The 25,711-nt window shown below is 46.2% G+C and overlaps 1 protein-coding gene across 2 annotated transcripts in view; it reads left to right on the top strand.

The window, feature by feature from the left end:
- The window catches only part of LOC119962056 (ly6/PLAUR domain-containing protein 1-like), a 61,268-nt gene that overhangs the window by 11,742 nt on the left and 23,815 nt on the right, over positions 1 to 25,711 (top strand). Inside the window, exon 3 of one of the 2 annotated variants that reach the window (XM_038789860.1) lies at positions 13,196 to 13,631. The exons of the other annotated variant lie outside the window; for it this stretch is intronic. Within the exon in view, the coding sequence (XP_038645788.1) occupies positions 13,196 to 13,431 (236 nt within the window). The 3' untranslated portion in view covers positions 13,432 to 13,631. Of the gene's footprint in view, positions 1 to 13,195; positions 13,632 to 25,711 lie in introns of those variants that run through there. 2 annotated transcript variants of the gene reach the window in all.

The raw sequence follows: 25,711 nt of genomic DNA, 5'->3' as shown, positions 1-25,711 counted from the left end.
AGTTCAATTAGAGGGTTAAAGAGGGGTTGTAAGAAAAGACTGGCAGCCAACATAAAGGGGGATCTCAATGTTGTCTACAGGCATGTAAATAGTAAAAAGGTGGTAAAGGGAGATGTGGGGCCACTTAAGGACCTGAATGGGAATTTACAGGTGGAGGCAGGGGGCATGGCTGAGAAATTAAATGAATGTTTTGCATCCATCTTTGCCAAGGAAGTAGATGCATCCGAGGACATGGTGACAGATGAAGAAATTCACTAGCAGAGTTCAGAATTGATAAGTAGGAAGTCATGGTACGGAAATTTGACAAGGTGCCGGGACCGGATGAGATGCATCCAAGGATATTGAAGGAAATGAGAATGGAAATTGCGCGGACACTGGCCTTAATCGTCAGTCTTCTCAGGATTCAAGACGTGACAGAGAATTGGAGAATTGTAAATGAGATAGCCTTGTTCAAAAAAGGTTGTAAAGATAACCCAGCAGTTACAGAGAGGCAGTTTTAATAATCTTTATTGTCACAAGTAGGCTTACATTTACACCCAGAGGAAACCCACACAGACACGGGGAGAACATACAGACTCCGAACAGACAGTGACCCAAGCCAGGAATCGAACCTGGTACCCTGGCGCTGTGAAGGAACAGTGCTAACCACTGTGCTACCATGCCGCCCATCTTATTCCCGAAGTACACCCACCTAGTCTCCCCTCTCAAACCCCAACAAAGAAAACAAAACCTTAATCAGACTAAAAAATAAGACAGCCTCCCCCGCCCCCTAACAGCTGACATTAACCAGTTCGTTGAAATAGGAGATGAAGGGCTGCCACCTCGAGTAGAACCCTTCTGTTAACCCATTCACGGTATACTTAATCTTTTCCAGGTGCAAACGTTCCATCAGGTCCCCCAACCAAGCCAAGGCCTTCGGCAGGGGACCTCCACCCAAGCAGAATCTGTAAGGCGAATGCTAGGCCGTCTGACCTTGTCCCTGTCTGCAGCACCGGTGGGTCTGAGAGTGCCACCAAATGGCACAGATCCAGCTGAACACACACTCCCGCCCCCCCCCACCCCAACAACCAAACTCAGCATACCCTCCCACTTCCTCTTTACTTCCTCCAATGATGCCAACTCCATCACAAACATCTACCCATAGACAACTGACATCTTAACCTCCCCCAACTTGGTCAAGATCTGGACCTTATCCATAAGCGAAGGCAACAGTACTAGAGGAAATCAAGGAAGCTCCTTGTGTAAAATATTTTGCACCTGAAAGTACCTGAATACATTCCCGCTCGAGAGCTGAAACATCTCTAACAATTCATTTAGACTGGCGAACCTACCCTCTAGAAACCTGCCTCTACATCACTCCAACCCCTCCCTCTGCCGTACCCTAAAAGATAAATCTAAGCCAGATGGCACAAACCTATGGGCCACGATTCTCCCAATGGGAGACAAAATGGCGACGCCGGAGTGAAACCCGGAGTGTTTCACTCCGGCATCGGAAGCCACTCCTCACTCCCTATTCTCCCACCCCCAGGGGGCTAGGAGTGGCGGCGCGTCAATCTCGCGCGCCGGGCCTTGACGCTTGCGTCAAAGCGGCACCGCCTGAATGATGCAGCCGGCAGCGCCTAAATGACGTCACCCGTGCATGCACAGGTTGGCCGGTGCCAACCCGCGCATGCGCGGTTGCCGTCTTCCCCTCTGCTGCCCCGCAAGACATGAGGATTGATCTTGCGGGGCGGCGGAGGGAAAAGAGTGCGTCTTTCAGAGACGCCGGCCCGACGATCGGTGGGCACCGATCGCGGGCCAGACCCTCTCCTGGTGCTCGATCCTTCTTCCGCCCCCCACAGCCCCACATGCAGCGGTCACGCGATGTTCACGCCGGCAGCGACCAGGTGTGGTTGGCGCCGGCGTGTACCGGTCGTATTAGGCAGGCCGCTCGGCCCATCCGGGCCGGAGAATCACCGCTCGACCAGAGCGGCGATTCTCCGAGCGGCCTGTCGCAAAACGCGACACGCCGTTTTGGGGGGCTGGGAGAATCGCGTGCGGGTGCCAGGACGGCGTGGTGTGAATCGCCCGGCACTCCCGCGATTCTCCCACCCGGCATGGGGGTCGGAGAATCGCGCCCATGGTTCCTGCAGATCGGAGCCAACAGTGAAACGGGGCCCAGTTTAAAATGATTCTAAACCGATTCCAAATCCTCAAAGTGGCTACTATCGCCATTGGGCTTGAAGAGAACCTGGCCGGGGAAAAAAGGGAATGGTGCTGTTGCGAGCGCACTCAGACTTGATCCTGTGCATGAAACCTCCTCCATTCAGCCCCATATAGAGTCCTGATCTCCTCGAACCACCCCCCGCACCAATATTTGCCACCCAGTAATAGCGTAACAGATTAGGTAATATCAACCCCCCAGACTGCCTATCCCTTTGCAAAAATGTCCTATGAACCCGATGAGTCTTACCAGCCCAAACAAAAATAGATATCAATTTGTTAACCCTGCAAAAGAAAACCTTGGGAAGAAAGACTGGGAGACACTGGAACAAAAACAAAATCCTCGGGAAAGTACTCTTCCTGCTAAGGTCAGAGGAAGGGTATCCCACCTTTTCAAATCGCCTTCACCCTACCCAGCAGGCTAGAAAATTTAAGCTTATGGAGTGTGACCCAGTCATGGGCCACCCAGATACCAGAGGCTATTCCTGGCTGAACGGAATGGCAGCCTCCCCAGATCAGTTCCCCTTCCCCATTGGTTCACCGGAAAAAAATCACTCTTGCCCAGATTTAACTTGTACCCTAAAAATGAGCCAAACTTCCTGAGCAGCTCCATTATCCCCCCAACATTGGAGAGAGAGAGGGTCCATAATATTTAGCAACAGATCATCCGCATATAAGGATACTGTATGCTTCCTTCTCCCATGCTCTGTCTCCCTCCAATGGTAGGTGTCCTCAATGCAATGACCAATGGCTCGATTACTAAGGCAAACAAAAGCAGAGACAATGGACACTCCTGCCTTGTACTTCCGTTCAGTTAAAAATAAACTGAGCATTAGTACGTACACTCACAGTGGGGGCCTTGTACAAAAGCCTAATCAATTAAATACATTTTTGCCATAAGCCAAACTGTCCAGGATCTGAGGTACCCCCACTCAACCCTATCGAACGCCTTCTCTGCGTCCATGAAAATAATCACCTCTAGTTCGGTCCCTAAGGTGGGCAACAACACCACCTTTAACAGCTTCCTAATATTGGCCAACGACTACCAGCCCTTAACAAATCCAGTCTGCTCTTCCAAAATCACACCCGGTGGTAGACAGGGCTCCAAACCCATTGCCAACACCTCAACCAACTTTGCGTCAGCGTTTAACAATGAAATAGGCCGAAAGAACCCACATTCAGTGAGATCCTTGTCCTTCTTCAGGATCAAGGAATTCGATGCCTGCATCAGCTTGGCCGGCAACACCCGGAAATGGAATCATCGAACATATCCAGCAGAAGTGGGACCAACTGACCAACAAACTGTTTGTAAAATTCAATGGGAAACCATCTGGACCCAGTGCTTTGCCCGCCTGCATTAACCGAATACAACTCATGATGTCCTCCAGCCCTATTGGCACCTCCATTTCTGCCTCCTCTCCTGCTCCACTCCCGGGAGGTCAACCCATCCAAAATTTGCCTCATTGATGCACCCTCCTCCAGAGGTTCTGACTCGTACACCCCATGGTAGAAGACCTCAAACACGTCATTAACATTTTTGGAACAGAAAAAATTTAAACCCCCCCCCCCAACCAAACTTTAATACAGAACATTACAGGAAAATTAACAATCAGCCCCTCCCCCCCAAAAAGAAAACGCAACAGTGCAATATACAAACCCCATCTTTGAACACCCACCAACAAGAACAGGCACATCCCCAAGCCCTCCGCCATATTAAAAAAAGGTCCTCCAAAAGATACACATACAGATGGACTTAACAATGAGCAACAACAAACTCCATAGTCCTCAAGCACTTTGGTTCACTCCCAGTCCGTGCATCCCCCAGCGCATCAAAATATTAGTCCTTGTACTTGCAAGTTACCCAAAGACGAGCTGGGTACACCACATCAAACCTAACATTGCTCTTTTACAGCGCGGCCTTATTAAATGCTGCATGCCTGCTCGCCAGCTCTGTCCAAACATCTTGGTATATTCTGATAGCATGGCCCTCCAAACTACAGTGTCCATGGCCCTTCACCCACTTCCCAATGAAACCTGAGGTGGCTGCCCCAATCTGGGCTTCTGCCTAAGCAATCTATGGGTCCGGTCCAACTCAGGAGGAGTCGAAAAGACCCCCTCCCCCTCATCCCCTTTCCGAACATCCTGGACATACAGTTTGTGGAGATTGAGCCCTCCAAACCCTCCAGCAGCCTGTCAATCCTTAAATTCTGTTGTCAAGAACGGTTCTCCAGATTGCAATACTTGGTCTTTTGCACTCTCTGCTCATCAACCAGCACTGCCATCTCAGCATCCAGAGAGACAATCCGATTACTATGGTCAGAGAGCGCTGCCTCCACATTCTGTGTCATCGCCCTCTACCACAATCCACTGGCCCATCTTGTCCATGGCACCCAAATTCCTCAGCCTGTTTCTGCTTCTTAAATTTGTCGGCCAAGAAGCTAACCAATGTCCCAGCCATCCACTTAGGAGCCACCGTCTCAGCAGAAGCTGCCGCCATGTTCCCCCCCTGCTGAACCTCGAGAAACTTTTGAGACTGACGCGACTTCTGCTTTATGCTACTTTTACTGGGCATTACTCAAAAGAGGGGGTCTTAATCAATAAAACTAAACCTGTTTTCTCCAAAGAATCACCCATAAACCGGGCAAGAAGGTCCAAAACAAAGTAACCAGCCCAAGCGACCATTCTCCACATGGCCACCACTAGAAGTCCTTGATGGAGTTTTTTGATGTGGAAACAAAGGGTCAATGAGGGTAATGCTGTTGATGTGGTGTACGTGGATTCTCAGAAGGCTTTTGATATAGTGTCACACAACAGACTGTGAGAAAATCTATAGATCATATAATAAATGAGACAGTCGTGATGTGGATACAAAATTGGCTGAATAATAGGAAGCAGAGAGTAATGGTCAATGGATATTTTTTAGGCCAAAGGAAGGTTTGTAGTGGTGTTCCTCAGTGGTATTGGGACCCTTTCTTTTATTGATATATATTAATGATCTAGATTTTGGTGTGCAGGGGACAATTGAAAGTTTGCAGATGACACAAAACTTGGAAGTATTGCAACCTGTGAAGAAGACAATGCAGAACCTCAAAAGGACAAAGACAAGTAGATGGAGTGGGCAGATAGGTAGCAGATGAAGTTTAATGGGGAGAAATGTGAAGTGGTGCACTTTGTTAGCCAGAAAGCCTTTGACAAGGTGCCACACAAAAGGTTGCTGCATAAGATAAAGATGCATGGCATTAAGGGTAAAGTAGTAGCATGGATAGAGAATTGGTTAATTAATAGAAAGCAAAGAGTTGGGATAAATGGGTGTTTCTCTGGTTGGCAATCAGTAGCTAGTGGTGTCCCTCAGGGATCCGTGTTGGGCCCACAATTGTTCACAATTTACATTGATGATTTGGAGTTGGGGACCAAGGGCAATGTGTCCAAGTTTGCAGATGACACTAAGATGAGTGGTAAAGCGAAAAGTGCAGAGGATACTGGAAGTCTGCAGAGGGATTTGGATAGGTTAAGTGAATGGGCTCGGGTCTGGCAGATGGAATACAATGTTGACAAATGTGAGGTTATCCATTTTGGTAGGAATAACAGCAAACGGGATTATTATTTAAACGATAAAATATTAAAGCATGCCGCTGTTCAGAGAGACTTGGGTGTGCTAGTGCATGAGTCACAGAAGGTTGGTTTACAAGTGCAACAGGTGATTAAGAAGGCAAATGGAATTTTGTCCTTCATTGCTAGAGGGATGGAGTTTAAGACTAGGGAGGTTATGTTGCAATTGTATAAGGTGTTAGTGCGGCCACACCTGGAGTATTGTGTTCAGTTTTGGTCTCCTTACTTGAGAAAGGACGTACTGGCGCTGGAGGGTGTGCAGAGGAGATTCACTAGGTTAATCCCAGAGCTGAAGGGGTTGGATTATGAGGAGAGGTTGAGTAGACTGGGACTGTACTCGTTGGAATTTAGAAGGATGAGGGGGGATCTTATAGAAACATTTAAAATTATGAAGGGAATAGATAGGATAGATGCAGGCAGGTTGTTTCCACTGGCGGGTGACAGCAGAACTAGGGGGCATAGCCTCAAAATAAGGGGAAGTAGATTTAGGACTGAGTTTAGGAGGAACTTCTTCACCCAAAGGGTTGTGAATCTATGGAATTCCTTGCCCAGTGAAGCAGTTGAGGCTCCTTCATTACATGTTTTTAAGGTAAAGATAGATAGTTTTTTGAAGAATAAAGGGATTAAGGGTTATGGTGTTCGGGCCGGAAAGTGGAGCTGAGTCCACAAAAGATCAGCCATGATCTCATTGAATGGCGGAGCAGGCTTGCGGGCCAGATGGCCTACTCCTGCTCCTAGTTCTTATGTTCTTATGTTCTTATGAAGGAGCGCTGAAGCAGCTCCTGCTGCTCCCGCGCCCACAGCTGCAACGCTGCTTCCCCACCCGCCGCCATCTTGCATTTTCTGCCACTCGCCGTTTTTTGAAGAATAAAGGGATTAAGGGTTATGGTGTTCGGGCCGGAAAGTGGAGCTGAGTCCACAAAAGATCAGCCATGATCTAATTGAATGGCGGAGCAGGCTCGAGGGGCCAGATGGCCTACTCCTGCTCCTAGTTCTTATGTTCTTATGTTCTTATGTTAGGAAGAACATGGAGAGACAATATAAAATAAGGAGTAAAATTCTAAAAGGAGTGGGTGCATATGTACATAGATCATTGAAGGTGGCAGGACAGGTGGAGGGAGCAGTTAGTAAAGCATATAGTATCCTGGACCCTATTAATAGAAGCGTAGAGTAGAAGAACAAGGAGATAATGCTGAACTTATAAAATACACAAATTATACCTCAGCTGGGGAATTGCGTACCATTCTGAGAAACCCACAAAGGAAGGATGTGAATGCATTGGAGAGAGCACAGAAGAGATTTACAAGAATGGTTCCAGAGATAAGAAATTTCAGTTATGAGGACAGATTGGAGAGGTTTAGATTGTTCTCCTTGGAGAGGAGAAGGCTTCGAGGAGATTTGATACGGATGTTGGAAATTATGAGGGGGCTGGACAGCAGAGATAGGAGACACTGTTCTTCTCGTAAAAGAATTAAGAACGAGAAGGCGCAGATTTAAAGTGATTTGCAAAAGAAGGAAATATTTTGTGAGAAAAAACGTTTTCACACAATGAGTGGTTTAGGTTTGGAAGTGTGGTTGGAGGCAGGTTCAATTGAGTTCATCATTCAGAATGATTACTTGAATAGAAACAAAGTGCAAGGGTATGGGGAAAAGGTAGGGGAACGGCACTATGTCACGATGCTCGTTTGGAGAGCTAGTGCAGAGCCGAAGGGTCAAATGGTTTCCTACTGCGCCGTATCAATTCTGTGATTCTGTAACATTCAGGCCAGGCTGTTGGGTCTCATTTCCATAAAAGTTGTGAGCTCATTGACCCATTGCATCATTGCGATTTCCACTGGGAGTCTTGGACAGTGTTTGAAACCTGACCAAATCTCTTAAAGAGAGACTGCATTCATTAAAAGAAAATACCATGGAGGTTGTTGCAGGGAAGCTTTCGAATGGCAGTCAAGAGTGAGAAGGTGGCCTTCAAGTTCTATGACACGTCCCTGGAAGCCTTGAGGGCAAAGACGGATGTGCTATTGCTTAGAAGAGGTAAGAGGGAAGGCGGAGACATAGTAGTATTGTTTCTGGTTAAGCAATCCAGAGACACAGAGCGCAGTGGGCTAAACAGCTGGCTTGTAATACAGAACAAGGCCAGCAGCGCGGCTTCAATTCCCGTACCGGCCACCCCGAACAGGCAGCGGAATGTGGCAACTAGGGGCTTTTCACAGTAACTTAATTGAAGCCTACTTTTGACAATAAGCGATTATTATTATTATTATTAATGCTCTGGGCACCTGGATCAAGTCCCAACACAGCAGGTTTAAGTTTAATAAAAAATTTGGAATTAAAAATCTAATGATCACTGTGAGACCATTGCCGTACAAATCCACCTGGAATGAGGAAGGTCATGTCACTTCAGATCCACAGCAATGTGGTTGACTCTGAAATGGCTGAGCAAGCTGTTCAGTTCATAGAATTCATAGCATTTACAGTGCAGAAGGAGGCCATTCGGCCCATCGAGTCTGCACCGGCTCTTGGAAAGAGCATGCTACCCAAACCCACACCTCCACCCTATCCCCAAAACCCAGTAACCCGATCCAACACTAAGGGCAATTTTGGGCACTAAGAGCAATTTATCATGGCCAATCCACATAACCTGCACATCTTTGGACTGTGGGAGGAAACCGGAGCACCCGGAGGAAACCCACGCACACACGGGGAGAACTTGCAGACTCCGCACAGACAGTGACACAAGCCGGGAATTAAACCTGGAGTCCTGGAACAAAAGAGAAAATGCTGGAAAATCTCAGCAGGTCTGTACAGCATCTGTAGGGAGCTCAACCCTGGAGCTGTGAAGCAATTGTGCTAACCACTATGCTACCGTGCTGCCCTCAGTTGTATCAAACTGCCACAGAAAACTAGAGAAGGAATGAAACTTGATGGACCACCCGGCATTAACCTAAGTGCTGGTAACAACAAAGGCAAATTCAGCGCTGTCCAACCTGCAAAGTCCTCTGAGGACTTGGGAGAGCTGACTCACACACTGACATAGCCATACTCTTGGAATCATATCTTACAGATACTTTCCCAAACAGCACCATTCCCATCCCTGGAGGTGTCCTGTCCCATGCAGGACAGTTTCAGCAGAGGTGGCAGCACAGTGGTATACCAGTGGACCCCAGAAAGTCTCATGAGGTGGCAAAGGCACAGAATGTACTCTGGATGGGCGACTTCAATGCCCATCACCAAGAGTGGCTCGGTAGCACCAGATCTGGCTGAGTCCGAATGGACTTACTGCTAGGCTGGGTCTGCAGCAAGTGGTGAAGCAACCAACAAGAGGGCAAAAACAGAGGGACCTTATCCTCACTAACCCGCTTGCTGCAGATGCATCTGTCCATGTCAGCATCGGTAGAAGTGACCATCGCACAGTTGTGTGGAGCTGAAAAGTGTTGTCTTCACATGGAGCATACTCTTAATTGTGTTGTGTGGCAATACCCCCATGCTAATTGGAATAGATTTCAAACTGCTCTAGCAATTCAACCATGGGCAACCATGAGGAATTGTGGGCCATCAGCAGCAAAAGAATTGTACTCAATCGCAATTTGGAACCTCTTGGCCCAGTTCACTGCTCACAAATGCTCTGTTTGGGTTCCACTATGGCCATTTGGCGCCAAACCTCATTAGATCTTCAATCCAAACATGGACAAAAGAGCTGATTTCCTGACATGAGGTAAGAGTGATGTCAAGGTAGCATTTAACCCAGTGTGACATTTGCCAAGCAATGACTATCTCCAACATGAGATAATCTAAACATCCCCCTTTGACATTTAACGGCTTTACCATTGCTGAATACCCCAGCATCTTTGCATATTTGCATGTTTGGGCGAAGGCTGTAATGAGATCAGGAGCTGAGTAGACTTGGCAGAAACCAAACTGAGTGTCAGCGATTAAGTTATTGCTGAGTAAGTGCCATTTGATTGTACTGTCGACTTTGCTTATGATTAGAAGTAGACTGATGGAGTTGTAATTGGTCGGGTTGGCTCGTTCCTGCTCTTTGTGGAGAGAATACACCTGGTCAATTTCCCACTGTTGTGTAGATGCCAGTGCTGAAGCTGTATTCATAATATCCGCTTGTCTGCAGTATGAGGATCACCCATGCAGAAATGTTCTACCACAGAAGTGCTGGCAGGCTGGTACCGAGTGAATTTGGGCCACTCAGTTCAGTTTTTTTTTAAATTTAGAGTACCCGATTCATTTTATTTCCATTTAAGGGGCAATTTAGCGTGGCCAATCCACCGACCCGGCACATCCTTTTGGATTGTGGGATGAGACCAACGCAGACCGGACAGAATGTGCAAACACCACATGCACAGTTACCCGGGGCGAAGATCGAACCCGGGTCCTCGGCGCCGTGAGGCAGCAGTGCTAACCACTGCACCATCGAGCCACCCTCAGCTGATTTTAACCTCATACTCACTCCTTTTGTGACCAACTGGAAGTTAACAACAGGAGTTTTTTGGAACAGATTGTCTTGTTTTTAGTGAATCCCAATGGACTTCAGAACCTGAAGCCATTGATTCGCAAATAGTCCAGGGTGCATGTACGGTATCATCCTTTAATGTAGCCGTTTGCTCCCTGTCCAATCTACCCAAAAAGCTATTTGTCTGCTATTTCTACTGCATTTCTTGTGGAGCATTCAGGGAGACTGCTAGGGGTCTCTCTTGCTGCAAGGTTGTGTGCCGCAGCATTGCGCTCCAGCTGTCAGGCACAATGTGGAGAAGGAATGCCGGCAGAACTGAAATGGAAGATTGCAGGTGAGCATTCTGCTACTTTCTATTGTTGAGTTGATTAATATTAAGGAAGAGCCCCCCCCCCCATTCTCACCCACATCTCCCCCATCCTGGTCCCACGGTCAACCGTGACATTTATTTTGTTTCCTAAAGCTTGATCCCCCTGAAGTGGTCCGCAAAGAAGGAAGTTGGCAGATTAGAAGGATCTTGGTTTGAATTTGAGTTTGACACTTTAATATAGTTCATTTGAACTTAATTTAATTTACTACATTTCTAAGTCCTCTGAATTTAGTTATTATGATCCGGTAGTAAAACCAGTTATGCAAAACTTACAGGACTGGAACTAAATATCAAGTGGACTGGGTGTCATGTGAGAGTACCTTTAAGAAATGGCTGTTTAAGAAATGGGTGTTTATCAGTGATGTCACAGTGTGGGTGGAGCTGGGCCATCTGTCAGCTTTTTACTTTTGTTTTAGACTGTTTGCTGCAGGATGTGTTTTAGTTTTGTTTTCAGTGTTGGAGCTGAAGCCAGACAGAGCAGGTGTACTGTTGATCTCTCTGCCATGAAAAGGCTATCTCTTAATCATTTGGTGAATTCAAAATTATAAATGTTTTCAGTCGTGAATGTAAACCTGATGTGCTTCTGATAAAAGGTGTTTCTTCTGTCTTCTGGATGTTGTTTGGGAAGTTATTAAGGATTACTTAGCGTTGTATTCTTTGGGGGTTATATTTGAATTAATGGTTGCTAAGATGTTCACTGTATGTTTTTAAAAAGGTTAACTTGAGTTCATAGAATAAACATTGTTTTGCTTCAAAAAATACTTTTCGATTTCTGCTGTACCACTCCTGTAGAGTGGGCTGTGTGCTCTCCATACCACAATCTAGTAAAAGTCGTGGGTCAGGTGAACTCCATGATACACTTTGGGGTTCTCTAAATCCTGGCCCATAACACTGGGTGACACGATAAGACAGTGGGTAGCACTGTTGTTTCACAACTCCAGGGTCCCAGGTTCGATTCCCGGCTTGGGTCACTGTCTGTGCGGAGTCTGCACGTTCTCTCTGTGTCTGCGTGGGTTTCCTCCGGGTGCTCCTGTTTCCTCCCACAAGTCCCAAAAGAAATGCTGTTAGGTGAATTGGGCATTCTGAACTCTCCCTCAGTGTACCCAATGAGGTGCCAGAATGTGGCGACTAGGCTCTTTTCACAGAACTTCATTGCAATATTAATGTAAGCCTACTTGTGACGATAATAATGATGATTATTATTATAATAAATATATTTGACTCTGAGATTTCCAGGTGATTTAGCAACAGGACAAACCGAAGGAGAGATGGCCTTACTAATTAATGGTGAGTTTGATATTTGCTGTCCTTTGCCATATGCCAGTCTCCCTTCTGGTCAGTGTTGCTGGCATGCAAATAACAGGAAATATATGTCATTCCATGTTTTGCATCCTATTTTAATACACCTGCCATTTGTCGGCAGGTGCATTATATGCCAGTGCCACTTTTGGTAGAGAATTGTGTTAGATTTGGAGAAGTACACAATTTACCTCCCTCATCTGCACAGCAAAGCTACATAGTAAAATCAGCCGTAAAGAGGAAATCTTTTATGCATGGTGAGGCTCACGTAAATTCTGTTTGGCCAGAGTTAAGAAGTAATTTTTAAAAATCTGTTATAGTAAGGGTACATTACAGATCACCAAGTAGCATGATAAAAATTGAGAGTGACACTACACTGTTGGACAATTCTGACCAGTTACAAAGTTGAAATGCTAAATGTTGACATGCTTAAGTAAGTTCTGATATGTGTGGTCAAAATTGGGCCAGATGGTATTTGCACTCCAGAACAATGACAGAAGCTAGCAGATGGACAAATCTTGACTTTCCAAAATTAATTTAAGCTAAAATCAAAGCACTGATGACAATAGAAATTATTTCATCTCTATTCTATTCTGAAAGAGCGAAAGCGATATGTTTAAATAACTATCAACTATTCAACACTAAATCATTAGCAGAATAATTAGGCACTGTACTTAGAGATAAAACAAATGAACTCTTAGCAGGTCATTAACTGATCCATGACAGTAAACATTGTGAAGGGTATGCCATGTCTGACTTTTTAAAGTAGAATATTTTGACAATAAGGACAAATGTATTGTATAAATAGATGTAATGACTTCCAAAACGCATTTGACAAAGTGCTTCATCCGAAATTTGTTGAGAAAATCAGCATCTGTGGTTATAAACGCAGACCATAGCTGTGGTGATAAATAGGTCTCGCTGATGGAATGATAGCTCTAGCTATTGGGCATCTTCAGGGACCTCGGTTGTGACCACTTTTGCATTTCACATGGAAGTTTCAGGTGCAATAGTGTAAGAGAAAAGTGATAATTGGATAAAGTACACAAATGTTATTTAATCCCTTTCTAAAGTAATTGATTCTGTCCTGAATTTCAAATTTCTGTTACAAATTTCAGATTTATAATCATAAATTGTTTTGTAAGTTTGTTGCACTGAGTAAGAGTCCTTCCTGTTTATTTCCTTTGTTCCCATTTATTTTCTTTTATTGTTTTTGGTCCGTGGACCCATAATCGAAATGTGCCATTAAGCAGAAGAGTGCCTGCCAGCGCATTGTGTTCCCAGGTCTTGTCAGACTCCTTGGCATCGGGTTAATCTTAGGAGCTGGTTTTGGAGGAAGTCGGTTCGATTGGCTATCTGGATTGGCCAGGGAGAGTGTTCTGCCGGACGACAGTCAGTAATCGGTTTCTGCATGATGCTTTCTGAGAGAACTGGGCATATTATCTGGATCTTGGAGGTGAAAGGAATAGTCTCTCTAATTCAGTGCTGAAGTAAAGAACTGCTTTATTGTTCAAAAACCAGTGAGTGCCTGGCACAAAGTAGACAACCTTGCTGGAGAAAACCATCATAAACCTAGAAGGAAGAAGTACCAAAATGAAAACCTGAACATCAGAAAGACATGAAGAAGAAGTTATCCCGAGTGCATCAAAGATTCTTTATCATTTTATTTAATTAATATTTTCATAACCTTTCAACCACTGTTTCCTCTCTGTTGTTTTTCTGTGTTTGTGTGTAGAGTAGGGGTAGTTAGAAGGAGGGATGGTGGAAAAGGGACATTAGTTAGTCGGTTACATTTTCTGTCAGTTTAATTATAACTATATATTATAAACGGTTGCTTGTGTTAAAGTTATAAACTTGGTGACTGCAGTTAATTGGGCTAAGTATTGGACCTCAGGTATTTAAAATTATACCTAATTTTACCTGCACTGTGACTCTAGGTTAAGTGGGGCGAAAACTGACTGTGCACGAGCCCTATCATAATTTGTGGGCTCGGTCCTGGGATCTCTGGAACTGTAGACAGTGATGATTTGGGGTACGATTATATTGAAGAGGCATCAGGTTTGTAATAGCATAACAGGTGGCACTGGAAGCTGCTAGCCTTTCTTCAGGTAGAGGACATGTCTTTGGTTTATTTACAAGGGCTTAGCAAAAACAAGTAATTGAATTTGCAAGTGAATTAAAAGTAGAGGTACAGGTTAAAGCTAAGAAGGCATTGATATACAATGTATTAGTTGAGTGCTTGTGCCTGTTAGCAACACAGGAGAGCCCTCGAGCAGGTAGTCCAGTGTTACGCTCCTGGACCAGACCCCAATTCATGTTTGAAAAACGGACAAAACCCCAACAATCTTTCAATTTGTAAAACTGTGAGGAAAGAATACTTTGCTACAGGAGTGATTCCATTGATGAATACAAATCTATTATAGCAAAACAAACGTTATTAGTAGTACAGGAGTAACCACATTAACATCACAGAAAATAGCTTTTCAATTAACAGTTTAATAATTCTTAAAATAAAAGGAAACACTTAAATAATGAACATATACCTCCCCTATCTCCAATTAAGCAAAGCCCATTACAGGTCAAAAGCCACTTCTAAATAACGTTAGTAAACTTAGAGATACTTGCTATATTCTTGTGTAGAGCTTTCTTGGAAAGACTGCTTGGAAAGAGAGAAAAACCTTTTCAGGAACAGCCTGCAGATGCTTCTGTCTTTGGCAGACTAAAAATACTCTAAATTGCTTATACAGACCTGGTTCCTTCTATTAATTACATCATCTGTATCCCACTATGTTCCTTGACTTGCTTAGCTAGGACTAAACACCACTCTCACATAAATTATCTACACGACAGAGAATCTCTAACAATCAGAACAATGTTGCTCAAGGTGTTTTTCTGTAAACAAATAAATGGTTAAAATTCATCATGACTTCACCTTTTATGACTTCTTAATTTCAGTCCAGATACCTTAATCTAGGTTCTTAATAACCTTACTGCAATAGATGTATATAATACAATCGATGTAAAGATTTCCTATATACATCACATCAGGTAGTGTAGCCTCAGAAGCACGTTCTGGTGGAGCAACCAATCTGCAGAGAATTTGGTTGCACTTCTAACATGATTTGGAATTTTTTTAAATGACAGGCTAGAAAGAGAGCTGAAGATACATGGAAAAGATGTGGAATTGAAATGGGAAAGTTGGAATGAGAGGAAAAATCAAAAGAGCGGGAGTTCCAGCCTAAAGTGCGACAAATTAAAGGCGAGCTAGAGGGGAGCCTAGCCATAGAATAGAACCCAATGGGGATATGTTTAAATATGTGCAGGCCTATGAAAATTTGAGGAAAAGGATGTAGAGACATTCTTCATGGCATTTGAGAAAATAGCAACTGAAATGGAGTGGCCGAAGGAAAAATGGACATTATCCATGCAAAGTAAACTGACGAGGTGGGCGCAGGATGTTTATGCTTCCCTGTCCAAAGGGGTGTCTAAGGATTACGACAAGGTAAAATAAACTATTCTGTGTGCATATGAATTAGTTCCAGAGGCATATAGGCAGAAGTTTCAGAATTTAAGAAAGTAGCTGGGACAAACTTATGTTGACTTTGAAAGTGTTAAGCAGAGCAAATTTAATAGATGGATACGAGCATTGGGAATTGAAATTACCTATGAAGCTCTGAGAGAAATCATTCTCTTGGAAGAATTTAAGAATTCACTACCTTCTGTGATAAGAATCCATGTTGAAGACCAAAGGGTTATTACCACTAGACAAGCAGCAATAATGGCTGATGATTATGAGCTGATCAATAAATTTGAACCTTTGTTCCGTAACTCCCATAATTTTGAAAAGGATAGCAAGTGAGAGAGTGATAGGAAGGTAGGTAGCCAAGGTAAGCAATGGATAACTGGGAATGCTCCGAGATCCCATCCTCAATCCAGATGGAGGTGAGAATCGAAGGCCTAAGTGTCACCATTGTAATAAAGTGGGACACGTTCGTTCAGCATGTTGGAAATTGCGAGGAAAGCTCATGGGACTTGTTGGGGCTCCTAAGGAGGATTCTGAAAAGGGAACAAAAGTGAAAAAACTACAGGGCAGACTAGATCTAGCTAGAACTAAGAGATCTGAGGTAAACACTACTGTGGGACCTGGTGTGCGGAATGAGGTAGATGAGAGAAATTCAAGGTTTTTGTCTGAGGGCAATATCATCCCATTTTAATCCAATGATATAGCCAAACCCGTGACTATTTTAAGGGTCATAGGTGCTACACAAACTCTCTTACTGGAGAGAGATTTGGTTTTCCTTCAAGAGAGTTCAATGCAAGCTAAGGGGCTGGATTCTTCGATTATGAGGCTATGTCCTCACCCATGTGAAATGTGGCGACCTACAGCGGCCATGCCGTGAAACATGGTGCCGGCCGCGCACGGACCCGGCTTGCGAAATAGTGCCCCCCTTTGGCCGGCTTTCACACCCCGGGCCACCCCGCAAAGGTGCTCCCAGCCCCTGATAAAGTCCGCTCTGCCCGCGGATCAGCCCTCCCCTGATTCCCAGGATTGAGTCTGCAGCCATCACGCCGAGTTCCCGACGGGTGAGACCAGGAGTGACCCACATAGTCGGAACTCGGCCAGTCGCGGGCAGAGCATCGGGGGGCGGGCCCCAGGGAACGTCCTGAGGCATCGATACATGGCGCAGTAGAGAGTACGATGGGGTGGAGCATCGCGAAAGCAGCACCGGCCCTGATTTGGTCGGGAATTTTGATTCTCTGGCCGATCGGTGATGTACCATCAATTGTACGCGAGGCGAGTGATTTACCAAAGTCTGGCTTTAATTGACTAGAACACAGCTCTGCGATCATCTACAATGGAAAGGGACGATCGTCAGGCGTCTGACTATTTATACCTCGTTAATAGAGGCGTGGTTAACTCAGCCTCTCGGCCAATCGGTCGAGAGGCACATGACCGACCAGGGCCAATGGTAAGCCGACGTTCTGGCCCAATGGCAGACAAGTATGCAGATCATATCACCACAATCGGTGAACGCGATTTCGGGGTCAACAACCGGAGAATCCAGCCCAAGGTGTTTTTGAATGAGATAAATGGAGGTTATGTCCCTGATCCATTGCGTAAAGTGCAATTGGAGTACAATTTATTATCATGTTCAGTTTTAGCTTAGTTGGCTGGACAGCTGGCTCATGATGCAATATGATGCCAACAGCACCGGTTCAATTCCCATACTGGCTGAGGTTATTCATGAAGGCCTGCCTTCTCAAACTTGCTATTCGCCTGAGGTGTGGTCATCCTCAGTGTAAGTCACTTCCAGTCAGCTCTTCTCCTCAAAGGGGAAAACAGTTTCTGTTCATCTGGGACGATGGTGACTTTATTTTCAAGTCCAGTAATTGTTTGAGTGGTTAAGAAATTACCAATGGACGGAGTTGATATCGTTTTGGGGAATAATTGGGCAGGAGTGAAGGATATAGCTTCACCCATGATTAGAGAGTCCAAGGGAAGAAGGAGACAGAACAGTTCCAGGAACAGTTTCCAGATATTTTTCCGTCACGTGTGGCGACCAGAGCAATGGCGAAACAAAGTCCACCACCAAAGATTGAAGTCACACCACCTTGGATGGTAGAATAACCCAAACTATCATTGAGAATGAGGATAATTCTGAGGAAGTGTTTGATTGGACCTCATTAAGTGAGGCCCAGGAAGCAGGCCCTGAGTCACATAGATGAGCACCGTCAGCTCTCACAAAACCTGAAGTTGAGCGTTTTCCAGAGTGCTATTACGTTAAGGACGGAGTTCTGATGAGCAAGAGGAGAGATCCTCGCAGACCTGTGGATGAGGAATGGACGGTTGTTCATCAGACCATGATACCGCCCAAATATCGTAGGGAAATACTGAGAGTGGCACATGAGATACCAATGGCAGGACATGTGGGAATTCGGAAAACTCAGGCATTGATCAACAGGAATTTCTCCTGGCAGGGCGGCATAAGGATGTAGTGCAATTCTGTAGAACCAGTCATATCTGTCAGGTAACAGGTAAACCACAACATGTGATTACACCAGAACCTTTGATACCCATATCAGTGTTTGAAGAACCATTTAGTCAGGTGTTGGCAGATTGTGTTGGACCATCACCTAAAATGAAAGCAGGACATCAGTGCATACCTTGAACAACAATTACAGCTAAGGTAGTGGTGGAAAAATTGACACAGTTCTTCAAACACTCTGGCCTACCCTCAGAAGTACAATCGGCATGGGAGCACAGTGGTTAGCACTGTTGCCTCACAGTGCCAGGATCCCAGGTTCGATTCCCGCTTGGGTCACGGTCTGTGCAGAGTCTGCAGGTTCTCCCGATGTCTGCGTGGGTTTCCTCCGAGTGCTCCGGTTTCCTTCCACAAGTCCCGAAAGGTGACTTGGACATTCTGAATTCTCCCTCTGTGTACCCGAACAGGCGCTGGAGTGCGGTGACTATGGGCTTTTCACGGTAACTTCATTGCAGCGTAATGTAAGCCCACTTGTGACAACAAAGATTATCATTATCATCTGATCAGGGTTTTAAATTTATGTTTAAAATTTTCCAGGGCAGAAAAATCATCGGGTGCGATTCTCCGGACAAATTTCCAAATGCTGTAGCGAAAGGGAATTGCCGCGAGTTCCCCGGGGCTCAGCCCAGCGAGGCCGGCAACGCTATTCAACGTTAATGGTTCAATTAACGAGGCCTCACAGGCTGCCGACCCCGAATGCCAGCTCGCCAGCTGATTCATCGGGGATGACCTCGACAGCCTCCCGCTAACAACGACGGGCAGCATTTAAGCTGCACTTCCTCAGCCAACTCCAGCTAACTCGCATTAATGGCACCGAGGAGACTGGCCCCAAGATTCGGGGATGCTGACCTGGGTAGGCTCCTGGAGGCCAGAAGGGATGTCCTGTTCTCCCGAGAGTCCCAGTGCTGCCTGGGATGAGGTGGCAGTAGCTGGGAGCGCCGGGAGTGTGACCAGGTGGCCTGGCTTCCAGTGTCGGGCAGCCAGCGTGAGTTGCCACCAACCCCCCAAGGGAGCATCCCCCCAGGTGACCCCCAACCCTCCCTCCATCTTCCTCCCCCTTCAACACTCCCTTCACCACCCTTTTAACCCTCCTTCCACCCCAACCCTTCCTTCACTGCCCCCACCCCCCCCCCCCTAACAACTGAACCATGCGATGCCCTCTCTGTGCCCCCTCAGGAAAAGCTCTCCCATAACCGGCGGGAGAGGGCCCAGACTGGCGGTGGGGTGCCGGATTTGAGAATCCTCGCCTCCTTCGAGGAGCAGGCCCTGGAGGTGACTGGTGTGGCCGAGGACAGGGCAGTCACCAACGCTGAGGCTGGGGGATGAAGCAGAGGTGAGGGGACTACTAGGCTCCACCCGGAGGACCTGGGTTATTGACTGACCCATCCCTCCCACTGTCCATTCTCCCGCAGGCCCACCTTGAGCGCCCCATCCCCTGATACCATGGAGAAAACCTCGGAGGAGAGCTCCAAGGATGCAACGGTTATAGCCGCGGCACAGCTGTCACCCCCACCTTCCACCAACGCAGATACACACATCTCGGTGGGAAATGTTAGTGGCTTCTGAGGCACAATCTGGTGGCACTACACAGCTGCTGATGTACATCTGGTGGAGGCAGGAACCCCCTGACAAGACAACAGTTGGAGGTCAGGGATCCCAGGACCCAGCTGGGTCCCAGCCTGATGCTGAGCCTCTGGAACAGAGTTACCCGGAGCTGGTGGAGACGATGAGGAGCGGTCGGGATGTTCGGAGGGAGAGGTCGGCATCACTCCAACAGATCCATTGCCAATCTGAACAGTCCCAGAGGCTACGGGCACAGGTGATGGCATAGGCAATGAGTGACACCGAGGCCAACACTGCTCGGGCAGTGACTGCAGTGGAGAGCCTCGTGCATGATGTCTGCACCATGAGTGAACGTGTCCAAAGCATCGTGCAGTGGGTGACGGCCATGTCTGAGGCTCTCGGCAGTATGTCTGCCTCACTGGGGGATGATGTGGAGATGCCGGAATTGGACTGGGATGGGCACAATAAGAAGTCTTGCAACACCAGGTTAAAGTCCAGCAGGTTTGTTTTGAATCACTAGCTTTCGGAGCGCAGCTCCTTCCCTGATGAATGAGCTGCGCTCCGAAAGCCAGTACCAGGCCGACTTGATGGGGTTCTGCAGGACATGTCCCGCTCTCAGATGGGAATGGCTGAGGCGCTGCGTAGCTTGTCACAGGTGGGCATGGCTGAGGTGCTGCAGAGCATGGCCCAGTCACTGGGGGATGTGTCCCAGTCACTGAGGAACATCGCCAAGGGCGTCAACGCGATGGTGCAGACCATGGGGAACCACCAGGGCTGGCAGAGCCAGATGATGCACGGGCATCCGGGACTCGAACCGGCTTTCCCTCCATCCCAAGGTGAACCCCTCTGGGTACCAACCGGGAGGAGGGGCACTGAGTGCCAACTTGGGCCCGTCCCATGGGGCGGCAATGGTGGCCACCAGCACACCCAAGTTCCACCCTTCTGATGAGGCCACGTCTCGGGGTCAGCACATGGTACAGGGTGGCACGGCTGTGCATGTGCCATCGACAAGTGAGCCGGTGCCCTCCGGCCCCAGAGACCCCAGAGGACGCGAACCAGGGGCATCGAAGGCCACGGATCGAGATATGCAGTTGGCTGCCTCCACCTCAGATTTGCATCTTGCGGAAATACCAAGACATAATGGTAGAGCTAGGAGGGCCAGGCACGTTGAGCATCACTGAGGACAATGGAGTACGGGGGAGGGGGTAGGTTTGGGAATCGGGGGTGGGGTTGGGTGGGTGGCACTCTCGGAAATGGGATATTGTGGAGCACATCAAACAACTTTACGTGCAACCATTATGATGCCTCTGTCACTTTCGTCCGCAATGCGGGTTGACCACCAAACCATTTGCCCCTCTATCCAGGCAACCTACCCTCCCCGTTGCACCCACCCACCCTTCAGCCATGGTCGTTTCCCAGGAGCTGTGTCCCATCCCCTGGGTGTTCGGATGTTGGCTGCTGCATATGTGGTGTTGACTCCCACATAGTGTCCAAGTATCAAGGTTTGATTGGATTGCTAGGTAATGACTCCCACATGCTACATGGCCCGCCTACCCATGGGAACCCACTTGGCATGTGTCAAGTGCTCACTTAACCACGATTGCCAATTCCATTTTAGTGATTGCCTTCAGCTGCACAGCCAGAGGCCTCAGCAGTCGGTGGGGGTTATGGGTGCTTGGTGGGTAGGGACATGGGTTGCCCCCAGAATGGGGTTGGGATCCAAGGGTTGGCACAGTTGTGTCGTGAGTGATTGCCCCCTCCAGTGACTTCCCCCCCCCACCCTCTCATGGCGGCCCAAATCTGCGGAGGATCGCGCCCTTAGTTAAAGTATCAAGCAACTAAAGTCAACCGCTGATCACCCACAAATACAAGGAGTTTTGGACAGATATCATCAGACTCTCAAAACCTTGATTCGGGCCTATTGCCATGAATATCCAAGGGATTGGATTTTTTACTATTTGCCACCAGGGATTCTCGAAACAAATCTACTGGGTTTAGCACATTTGAATTGATCGATCGCCAGGCCATGAAGTACGGGGTCCATTAAAATTGATGCAAGAGATGCTGCTAAAACAAAATGATGAATTCTCAGTGTCAGATGACATGTCCATGTTTCTGGAAAGACTCACAGGAACACGTCAGGGAGCGCAAGTGCATTTTAAGGTTTTGTGAGCAAGAATGAAAATGTGGACTGACAAACATGCCAGGTCCAGAACATTCCAAACGTGAACTTCAGAAAGACATTAACAGGAAGTCATCCCAGTGCATTAAAGAGCCTTTACCCTTTTCTTTTATTTTTTATTACCTCTCAATCACCATTGCCCTTCTGTGTTATTTGTTGTGTGTGAGTGTGTGTGTGTGTACATAGAGAATGGGGGTAGTTGGGAGGGGGATTGGTAAAGGTATATTCAATAGTTACATTTTCTGTCTGTTTAATTATAACACTGTACATAATAAATGTTACTGCTATTAAAATTACAAACCTGGTGCCTGCAGGTTATTGGGCTCAGCCAAGGATTTTGGGCATTTAAAATAAAATCTAATTTTATCTGTGTTGCGACTCTGGGTTAAGTGGGGCTGGAATTGGCAGCACACTAGTCCAAGTGTCATGGCAATTGCAATTACATCCTGTGGTGATAATACAGTGCCTCCACTGGAGGGATTATGTAATTATTATATGATGTTCACATAAGTAATTTCTAGTACAAACTTCAAAAAATACATACTGGTAATGGAAATGGATGTGCAGAGATGTTAAGTGTTTTAAAAATATATTACTAGTCTTTCTCCTGTGGATGAGGAATCAAGATTAAAGAGGTGACTTTACCGCTACCTGTCTAGTGGATGGACCTTAAATCAACTTGTTGACTTGCCTGCAGATGTTCTGTGCTAATCTTGCCTTCATCAATTTGATCCTGCTCTCTGAACAGGCAACAAGGAGAATGATCTGAAGCCAGCAGGGTCCCTCTTTAAATAAGCAGGTCAGGAACCAAAATACTATTGGAGTCCAACTACAATTTCATTTGAGTTGGGAAGGTAGTGGTAAATAACCTAATGGTAGATGAGGTCCAAACGGGCAACCTTTCTTTACTTGTGGAGTTAGGAGAACCAGCTAGGCCACATTTGGAATTATCTGTCATTTGGGTTTATCAATCTGATTTAACAGCATAATATTGGAAAGGGTTATTTGAGTTACAAGGAATGGATGGAGCAATTAGGACTGCATGTTCTTTAGCAAGAAGATTGATGCGGGGTTTAATGGTATATTCAAAATAATAAAAGGAAAAGAAAACAGTTAAATATAGATCACTGCCATAGGTAGGTAAATTGGACACATAACGTGCTAAGTTTTAAATGTAAAAAGGATGAAATCATTTATTTCTGCAATTCTATCCACATTTGCAATGCTGTTTCACAAATCCGACAGCCAACAATGATATCGGATAATTAATGAGAAAAGTGCAAAAACTTGTGCACAGAAATTTTAAAAAACATATACATGTGGGGAACGCTGGGGAAGCAGCAAAATAGGACTGTGTAAAAGTGGCCGAGAATAAGAACATAAGAACATAAGAACTAGGAGCAGGAGTAGGCCATCTGGCCCCTCGAGCCTGCTCCACCATTCAATGAGATCATGGCTGATCTTTTGTGGACTCAGCTCCACTTTCCGGCCCGAACACCATAACCCTTAATCCCTTTATTCTTCAAAAAACTATCTATCTTTACCTTAAAAACATGTAATGAAGGAGCCTCAACTGCTTCACTGGGCAAGGAATTCCATAGATTCACAACCCTTTGGGTGAAGAAGTTCCTCCTAAACTCAGTCCTAAATCTAATTTCCCTTATTTTGAGGCTATGTCCCCTAGTTCTGCTTTCACCCGCCAGTGGAAACAACCTGCCCGCATCTATCCTATCTATTCCCTTCATAATTTTAAATGTTTCTATAAGATCCCCCCTCATCCTTCTAAATTCCAACGAGTACAGTCCCAGTCTACTCAATCTCTCCTCATAATCCAACCCCTTCAGCTCTGGGATTAACCTAGTGAATCTCCTCTGCACACCCCCCCAGTGCCAGTATGTCCTTTCTCAAGTAAGGAGACCAAAACTGAACACAATACTCCAGGTGTGGCCTCACTAACACCTTATACAATTGCAACATAACCTCCCTAGTCTTAAACTCCATCCCTCTAGCAATGAAGGACAAAATTCCATTTGCCTTCTTAATCACCTGTTGCACCTGTAAACCAACTTTCTGTGACTCATGCACTAGCACACCCAGGTCTCTCTGCACAGCGGCATGCTTTAATATTTTATTGTTTAAATAATAACCCCGTTTGCTGTTATTGCTACCAAAATAGATAACCTCACATTTGTCAACATTGTATTCCATCTGCCAGACCCTAGCCCATTCACTTAACTTATCCAAATCCCTCTGCAGACTTCCAGTATCCTCTGCACGTTTCGCTTTACCACTCACCTTAGTGTCATCTGCAAACTTGGACACATTGCCCTTGGTCCCCAACTCCAAATCATCTATGTAAATTGTGAACAATTGTGGGCCCAACACGGATCCCTGAGGGACACCACTAGCTACTGATTGCCAACCAGAGAAGCACCCATTAATCCCCACTCTTTGCTTTCTATTAATTAACCAATCCTCTATCCATGCTACTACTTTACCCTTAATGCCATGCATCCTTATCTTATGCAGCAACCTTTTGTGTGGCACCTTGTCAAAGGCTTTCTGGAAATCCAGATATACCACATCCATTGACTCCCCGTTATCTACTGCACTGGTAATGTCCTCAAAAAATTCCACTAAATTAGGTAGGCACGACCTGCCCTTTATGAACCTATGCTGCGTCTGCCCAATGGGACAATTTCTATCCAGATGCCTCACTATTTGGCTATTGTGACCCAGCGACAGTGAATGTGGCTTAAATTGAGCCGTGGAGGACACTGAGGTCTGCAGACATAGGGCGGGACTCTCCGTTTGAGAGACAAAGGAGTGAATTCTCTGTTTGGCAGATGGAGAAGAATTGCAACTGATTTAGGATCCCCCTGGGATCGCAAATTGGGATGCAATTCCGTGTCCTTTGCCGTGCAAATTTATGATGTGGAGATGCCGGCGTTGGACTGGGGTGAGCACAGTAAGAAGTCTTACAACACCAGGTTAAAGTCCAACAGGTTTGTTTCAAACACGAGCTTTCGGAGCACGGCTCCTTCACCTGAAGAAGGAGCCGTGCTCCGAAAGCTCGTGTTTGAAACAAACCTGTTGGACTTTAACCTGGTGTTGTAAGACTTCTTACTGTGCAAATTTATGTGAGGGGAAGAGAAAATGCTGGAAAACCCCAGCAGGTCTGACAGCGTCTGTAGGGACAGAATAGAGCACCTGGTGCAAAGCTCGATTTAGACTGCCACGATTCACTTATGGCGCCCGGTTCCGGGCCAGGTGCACTCCGGTTTATTCCCTGTGAGGACTGAATACATTTCAGCTCATTCAGAGCCTCTAAATCCGAAAAGCCAACTATATGGGAGCAGGGTGTCATTCTAATTTTACAAGGCCCCATTAGGGTCAGTGCCCCTGCATGATTGCTGCATGGGCATGATCATCAAACAGTTATGATATTAAACTAGTGGACATTAATAAAAATCCTACCATGATACATTATTAAAGTAAATTCAATAAAACTGCTTATTTGTGAGCTGCTACTGAAAAAAAATGAAAGCTGCTGGATTGTTATTAAAAAGTCAATCGATTTATTAATGTACTTCAGTAAATAGAAGGGAACATGTTAGCCCGAATTGATCTGACCTTTAAATGACTCTAGTCCTACACTATGTGGTTTACACTTGGAGTGCTGAATTTTAAAGAATTTGTTCCTGGAATGCCGACATCGCTGGCTAGGCCAGCATTTGTTGCCCATTCCTAATTGCCCTTGAGCAGGTGCCTTCTTGAACAGCTGCAGCCCATGTGTTGTAGGGACACCCACTGTGCTGTCAGGGAAGGAGTAAGGATTGTGACCCAGCAACAGTGAAGCAACAACGATATAGTTCTAAGGTGGGTGATTTGGGGAACTTACAGCTGGTGGTGTTCCCATGCTGCCCATGTCCTTCTAGGTGGTAGAGGCCAAGGGGTTAGAAGATGCTGCCAAAGGAGCT

Source organism: Scyliorhinus canicula, chromosome 2, assembly GCF_902713615.1.
Source record: "Scyliorhinus canicula chromosome 2, sScyCan1.1, whole genome shotgun sequence".
Lineage (NCBI taxonomy): Eukaryota > Metazoa > Chordata > Chondrichthyes > Carcharhiniformes > Scyliorhinidae > Scyliorhinus > Scyliorhinus canicula.
This window is presented reverse-complemented; position numbering and strand designations above follow the sequence as displayed.